This window comes from Eublepharis macularius, chromosome 11 (genome assembly GCF_028583425.1).
Source record: "Eublepharis macularius isolate TG4126 chromosome 11, MPM_Emac_v1.0, whole genome shotgun sequence".
Lineage (NCBI taxonomy): Eukaryota > Metazoa > Chordata > Lepidosauria > Squamata > Eublepharidae > Eublepharis > Eublepharis macularius.
Genome location: NC_072800.1, coordinates 31989015 through 31996887, shown reverse-complemented (window position 1 = coordinate 31996887; position 7873 = coordinate 31989015). Strand labels below are relative to the sequence as shown.

The following is a 7873-nucleotide window of genomic DNA, read 5'->3' as shown; positions in this document are numbered from 1 at the left end:
TAGATGTCTTCCAGAACAAAACAAAAAAAACAGGAAGAGGAGGGAGAGGAGGACAGGACAGTATTGTGTGTTTGAAAAAAGAACTAGCAGTTGATTCAATTCTTCAGTAGCTAATGAAATCCAATCCAAATTTGGGTTGCCTTCCAATGTTCCCTGCTAATAGTAGGAGACAGTGCTTGGCGTCATCAAGAGTCATGACTAAACAATGATGTGTAAGAAATAACACTTCAGCCATTCTTAGTAGTATAAAAAGGTTAAAGTCCACTTCGTGCTACAGAATCCTAGAAAGAAGGCAAGTTCACAAGCCAAGCTCCAGAAGTGGCAGAATTCTCTTGTATCTGAGCCATAGCTTACCAAATAAATAGTACATAACTGTGATCTATGCCAGCAACAGCCAATATGATTTGTGTTATACCCACACATTGTTTTGCATGCCTTCATAACTTAAAGTAACTGTTTATGCCATACTTCCTTCCGAGATTTTACCTACCTCCCAAATATTTGAAGGTGTGCTAAAACACTCAAAACCAGCTTATTGAAGGCTATAGTTAATGCATACTAAATACTCACAAAGGTAAGATAACAGACGTTTTATTTAAGCTGCAACACACATGGTTTTAATACAACACTTAAATCAGGTGAAAAGTAATACACTGAACTATCAGCAGTAAAACATTTCCATTGGAAATGTGTTAAAATTCTCAAGGATCTTTTGTTACCATCTTACTGCAGTTTTCTTATGTGTTTCTAGTCTACACTCCGTATGTTTTCTGTAGTCATGCAAAAGCAAATCAGAATTTGAATGGGAAGTCCATTTACTGCAAAGAATCATATTTCACAGAGTAGCCAGCTCGGGTAAGAACAAAACCTGCAGAGTTCTTCATGTAAGCACACACATTTTAGAAGCCGTGAACCTTCAGCTGCTCTTCCTTAACAATGCCAACCTAAAAAAAAAAAGAAGCAAATGGTAGTAAGCTGTTTGTAGTTAGAACCCAACCCCCAAGCTAAGGCGTAACCAAGACATTGAACTTGTAAGGGTTTCTCTGTGGTGGCCCCCACCCTAATGAACGGTCAGGAGAGCCCCCACTCTCCTGGCTTTTTGCAAATGATACAAAACTCAATTATTCAAAAAGGCTTTTTACTCAGATAGGAGGGAAGTATTATAGGGAGGGGTCTCAAATGCTTCACTAATGAGTTAGGGACCACAGACTTCACCACTATGTTGCCGTGCATATTATCTGTTGCTCGGATATGTACTCTTATACCACCTGTACTTCATGTTTATCTAATGTCAGTCCTAGAATTGATGATGTTTCAGCAATTCTTCAACTCTGTATTGGATCCTTGCTAATGCTACGTCTTTGTAAAATCCTATGACATGTTGTGGAAATGTCCTTAACGCTATGGAAATGTTCCCGATACTGATTGCACTAATCACACACTATGTAATCTGCCTTGAGTCTCAGTGAGAAAGGCAGACTATAAATGACAAATAAAAAAATAAGTAAAATAAGGGCTAGTACAAAGAGGGGAGAGTCAACATGCAATGTCCAGTGACTTGTACAAAATGTACGAAGGACAGGAGCATTTTTATCGAAACCAAAAAAATTTACAGGAAATTCTGAAGAAGGGCCCTATCTGGAAATGTCTTGTACTGAAGTCAATTCAAGGATCAATTCTCCTGTTAATGGCAATGAGTAAATCTTCTACTACCCCATGACTCAGATAAAAGCTCTACTTCCTTAGTTAGATCAAGATCTAACTAAGATCAAGATCTAGCTAGTATGAAGAAGTGAGCTGATGCTCACAAAAGCTCATACCCTACCTCAAATTCAGTTAGTCTTATAGGTGCTACTGGATTCTTGCTCTTTTCTGTTACTTATTTAGGAGGGCAACTAGAGGCTGACAACTAGAGGCACTGACACATCACAATATTGCCATAGCCAAAGCTTCTAAAATAATTCACTCACCTCCAGAAGGAACTGGCAAATGTTCTTTCTCTGGTCACCTTGCAGCTGGATCACTTCCCCGTATTCAGGATGCTCAATCACAGTACCATTACAGGCAAATTTCTGCAAAGAAACATTCCCTATGTTAAACAGCAGGACATGTTTTGCTTGTTTTCAGAACTCTACACTAATCTATTAGTTTGGCTATTCTTCATAAGATGAATACCTAGAATGCACCTAGTGATTCAGAGTTGCCCTCTCAAGGGACTGCATGATTTTGCAGATGTTCTAGACATTTAGGGTTATGATTCTCTGAACAAGTCTTCATATCTAAGTTGTTGCTGTGTTGCCACTAGCCAGACCACCTCAAGCCAGATGTGAACTGTTTCACACCTCTACATATATCTTAGATCTGTTCTATGCAACTGCTTTGCTATAACTCAGTGATGCCTCCTTTTACACAATGTTATCAGCCTCCCACCTTAGAAGCAGAACATGAACACCAAACACACAAAACTGACCTTTTCCCCATTTATATTTTTAACATAATTGGCAAAAGCAGCAGCAGCAGATTCTAGATCCCTTCCCTAGCAGTACCTCTACTTGCTTACTTAGATCTCATTCAAAGGATTTGCCACTGTTGAGTTTTAAAAGAAAGCACAAAAGCTGGTTATTGATACAGATAGGCCACCACTGCCACTCAGTTAAAAAGAACAATGTTTTTAAACAAGACAGATTAGGAGTGAGCTGTTCCTGCCAGTGTTCATCACCCGTTACATTTTTGCTGACAAAAGGCAAAAGTGTATTTTGAATAAGGGAGCACTCTCATTTCACAATGTCCAGGACTAGAACAAAATTTCAGTTGTTACTGAAAATTACATTCTAGATAGTTTGTTTACACAAATTATCCTGGTAAACTCACACTTTAGGACTGCCAGTCAACTTTACCTTTTTGAACGCTTTCACAAGTTTCTTTTTGTCATAGTCATCTGCAATCCCCTGAACAGTAGTTAGTGTTTTTCTCCCGTTTCGTTGTTGGATCCTTATATGGATGTAGTCTTCAGTCCCTGCCGGGAGTAAGTCGTCACCCTTAGTTGCATCAGCAAAGGGGTCTGCAGGGATGGAAAATTCACATTAGTCCAAAGCAATTTTCTGGAGCAAATCCTCAAAGTCATACTCTCATGCAGCAAGGACTGCTCCAGGCCTTCTTCTTGACACCAAGTCACCCAATTAGGTTTGTTCACCGTCCATGCCCACAGAAGAATATAGTGTGCCTTACAGGATACTGCATATTTATGGAATTAGTTTTGATTTCTCTTTGAGATTCATATATATGGATAAAATTAGGATCCAGATAATTCCTGAAACCTAAACACTGTAGGCTGGCTCAAACATTACCTTGCTTGAAAGACTTCTGCAGATACCAATGAAAAATACATTAAAAAGAGAATTCTAGGTACATTTAGCTATATTCAGGAACAGCTACTAACCACAGTAAGAAACAAGGCATTAGAAACTATATACACATAAACTAGTATTCCACTAGACACTCTGTTAAAATGAATCCTATGACTCTTTGCCCTCAAATTCACTAACTGCACCATACACCACACATACAAGTTTCATGTCTAGCCATCCTAGATAATGGTAACCTTTCCCTTTCCCAAACCTTTGAACACTAGTGATCTAAACTTGAAAAATCTACCTTTAAGGAATTTCTTCCACGTCAATCCAACTTCCTTGAAGCCCCTCTTTGTTGCAGGTGGAAGATTCCGGCTGACATTGGAAACTGATACACCAGTTTTAAAGTGCCAAGGCCTGATTATCTACTGATGCATATGAAAGTTCCTAAAGTTCCACAATGATCCACAACAGTTGAATCCCTTGTAAAGTTGGCAAGGGGGGTAATGGCAAGTCCCAAATAAATACTAAATACAAGCCATTGAATAAGGACATGCAATACTAACAAATGCAGGTTCCAAACTTCAAAAGTCTAAATGATCACATAGCACTCAGATTGTATTTCACAGGTTATGCAGTTCTCACATCACTCCATCACATTGACAGGTTTAGAAATTTAAACACACCTGAAACCTAAGTTCTCAGTAAGCTGTCTGGATAATACCATTTCAAACTGCAGGTGGGGGCTTGTACAGCTGAATGTTCCTTCATACAACAGAAAACCAACCTGTCAGGTAGAAGACTAGAACTCATCTGATGCGCCAGGATTTCTTGTTATGTTTACCTAATTTTTTTTATGTGCAGCCACCGGGCAAGGGAAGTGTCCAGCCACATGGGTCCTCCACCAGCAGCTTACCAGTTCTATGAGAATTAAAAGAGAGGGCTGGATATTGTGAAGAGCCAGGGAGACACACAACAGGAAGTTGGAGCAGAATTTGAAGGAAAATTTCAGCTTTTGCTGCTCCTGGCTTCCTCTTAGCTATGAAGACTGAGCTTCAAAACACAGTCCTTCTACCTTCTTGATTCTCCACCATGAAGAAAGAACAGTTTCAGGCAGCAGTGGCATGACATCAGGGAATCAAATCCATTTTCCACAAAATTTCTGCACCAGATGAAACACTTATCTATCTTCAAGACGACTCAATCAGTACTATTTTAGGACTGTTGGCTTACCAAACGCTGCACTCATACCAACTTAAACCACCTTAAAGATGCCTAGGTTTTCAAACTAGAAGTTTAAAGATCTGTGAAATAAAGCCCAGGGGATTTCACAGTATCTATTCTTCAAACAACTCAGTGTCCTAAGTAACAAAAACAGACCTCTGCCCTGTTAGTATTGGAAGGGAAGGTAGACAAGCAAAGAATGAGATCAATAATATCTGAAATTTCCGTTTAAAAGTACCCTGTATGGGCTGTACCATTCCAAACAGCAGGTGGTGATCACATGAATGAATGACACTCAATACAAGAAACTCTTTTATACAGGACTAGACAACTGGGAGAAGAGCTCCAGCTTAGCCTTCTTTTCAAACTTTCTAGCATTCTATGTTTAGGACCCTCCCCCAACATAGCTGAATATTTCAGCATGACACTGCCACCCTAAAATGGTGCAGCCTAGGCAGATGTTTACCACTTCAGAGAGAACTAGGCCTGTGACATAGGAAGATCGGGAGAATACTGTCAAACGGGTTATTGAGGATCCTCAGTAAAAAGCCTACATGAGGAAGTCACAGGAGAATACCTTGAGGGACAAAATACAGAGGGGCTATTGGATTCAGCTTCTTTCCAAACAAAATATTTAAACTGGTGAAGGAGTGGGTAGAGAGACATTTTTACAACCAAGACATCAGAACACAATCTGCAGGGCTCTAACAGTCTGGACAGTTTGTCCAGCTTGCACAGCATCAAAACAAGCATTTCAAGTATGACCTCTTATGAGACAGCGCTTTTCGCCAGAAATGATGGTGGGATTCACAAAAGCCATAGATGAGGTTTCATCCTTGGAAATAAGGTGGGAATAGCTGGATCAGGAGTGAAAGCTGCATAACCTAAGACACTAGGTAGAGAAGGGTCTGAGTTGCTGTCTTAAACTGGGGCTGGTAAGAGAGCATATGAGCTATGCGAGCAGTCTGCCAGCTCAAAAACTAACAATACAGCATTATTATGTTCATGGCAAGTTAGGTCCATGCTTTCAAAATAAAAGATCAGGATAGTCAACTGAACCTGTGTACATGCCTAATGCTAACGAGTATAGTTGATTCAGACAGCTCAGCTAATGGATTTTTTAAAAAAATTCCTTACTTAATTTATAACCTTGTCTTTCTCCCTGATGGTTACCCTAAAGTGGATTACATAATTATCCTCTCCTCCATTTTATCCTCACAACAACTCTGTGGAGTAGATTAGGCCAAGAGTGTGTGACTGGCCCAAGGTCACCCAAGGTTTCCATGGCAGGGCAGGGCAGGGATTCCAACCTGGGTCTCCCTGATCCTAGCCCAGCACTGTAACCACTACATCATGCTGATGTCTTATTTTACCTATTAAATAAATGAAATACTGTACCTAGTAAAGAAACGAGGAGACATCCAGTACCACTTACATCCAGTTCCTTACTGAACACTTCAAGCTTCCAAGGCAGTAGACTTGAGAAGTCCACAGCCGTACCAATTCAGCTCTGAAAGCCCGGGTTTTCAGCCCTCAAGTAAACGGGGCACATATTAGCATTCCCTTCACACACAGCAGTCGATTGTGTAAACAAAGACGGGCTAGACTAGAGGAAGGATGGAAAAGAAGCACCGCTGCATCAGTGCCAGCCAGCTTCCTGCCACAGCAGAGACAGAGAAAAGGGACATCTGGGCCAAGCCTCAGTCTCTTAACAAAGGACTGGAGGTGCTGGGGAAGGACAGGAGAGGCAGAGGCCAGGAATCTGGCCTGACACCAAAAGGCCCCCCCGATAAGAGAGCTGATAGCAGGGTGTGGGTGTTTGTGTGTGTGTGTGGGGGGGGGGGGGTGTTGCACTTAAACCTTCCGGAATTTTAATCCCATTTCTAAACCTAAATTTAAAGAGCCTAGATTGGGTTGAGGCCATTTAATAGTTTATCATCAAAAGCCTAGCGATTACGGAGATGGCAAGCAGGCAGAAGTGGGGTGCCTGATCTTAGGCAGCAGGACCTGAGTCCGGTGGCACCTGAAAGACCAACACGGTTTTCACGATGCAAGCTTTCGAGAGTCAGAGCTCCTTTCTCCAGATACAACTACGAATGAAGACCTCCCAGTCTTTATCCTCCACTCCCACTTGCATCCGAAGCAGGGAGCTTACCGCCTTGAAAACCCTTGTTGGTCTCGAAGGTGCCCCTGGACTCGGCTCCTACTGTTCTACTGCAGACCAACACCGCTACCCACTGGAACACCTGATCTTCGCCCGAGAGAGAACGGGTCACAGCCAGCCCCTTCCCACCCCAGCCTCACAACAAAAGCCCAATGAGCAGCGCCGACGAGGGTCCGAGGGAGGACGAGAGAGACGGAGCCGGGCCGAGCGCTTGCCGATCTTCACGGGGGGCGGAGGCGCCGGGGCAGGTGGCCCTGGTTTCCGCGCCGCCCGCTCGCCAGCGCCTGAGGCGGACGAAGCGGCCCCGTTTCTTACCGAAGGATTGGAGGTTCTGGATAGTGGACATGCGATTCTGTGGCTGGGCGCTGCTCGGGGGGAAAAGGCCGCGGCTGGGTTCGCCCGGGGCTTTCTCAGGTCCAGCAGTGAAGGAGGGAAAAAAGAGACTAGCCAAAGCGGCGAGGCCTGGACGGCAGAGGAGACCCGGGTCGGGGCAGGGAACGGAGCGCAACCAGCGGCGACGGCAGAGGCGACGATCGCTCACAAAATGGCCGACGCCTGCGATTTGGCCTCTCCTTCGCCGAAGAAGGGGCCATGTGACTGCAGCGGGGCCCGCGAGATCCTGGGAAATGGAGTCCCTCGAAGGGCCACGCTCAAGGCTAGCTCAGCCCCAGGAACTACAACTCCCGGCGGCCACGGCAGCAGAGGTTTCCCCCACCTGCCTGCTTCTCCTCCACTTCATCTCCCAGATTATCTCCCGCACCCTACACCCCTCCTTTCTTGGAGGTTGCTTCTTCCTTGAGTTTCACTGCAAATGATGAGATCTTTGAGGGCTGGCATATGGGAGAACGGGGAGGAACGGCACCTGCCCTTCCCTGGGCAGGGGAAGACTGCATAGAGAGGGGAGCCGAGCAACGGGGAGGGGGAGAGGGGCATGTATGCAAGGGTGTTGAGCAACCGCTGCAGATGCAGACTGCAAATGTCAAGCAGTGTATTTCGGTTTACGCACATATAGGCGCTTTACATAGGTGAACATAGTAACTATATCCTGTCACGACCTGCACTGGATAGCTGGCTAACTTCTTAAAAGAGAAGACTTGGAATGCCCTAGCGCTCTATCAATAGCGCTGGGCTTTAG

General features: G+C 43.9%; 1 protein-coding gene across 1 annotated transcript; it reads right to left on the bottom strand.

Moving 5' to 3' along the window:
* Window positions 1-575: 575 nt before the first annotated feature.
* EIF1B (eukaryotic translation initiation factor 1B) lies at window positions 576-7296 on the bottom strand. Its single transcript, XM_054992083.1, has 4 exons — window positions 7054-7296; window positions 2898-3061; window positions 1971-2072; window positions 576-944 (listed from the first exon to the last, which is right to left on the bottom strand). Exons 1-4 carry the CDS (start codon window positions 7082-7084, stop codon window positions 900-902), a joined length of 342 nt encoding a protein of 113 aa, XP_054848058.1. The 5' UTR covers window positions 7085-7296; the 3' UTR covers window positions 576-899.
* Between the last annotated feature and the right edge of the window lie 577 nt (window positions 7297-7873).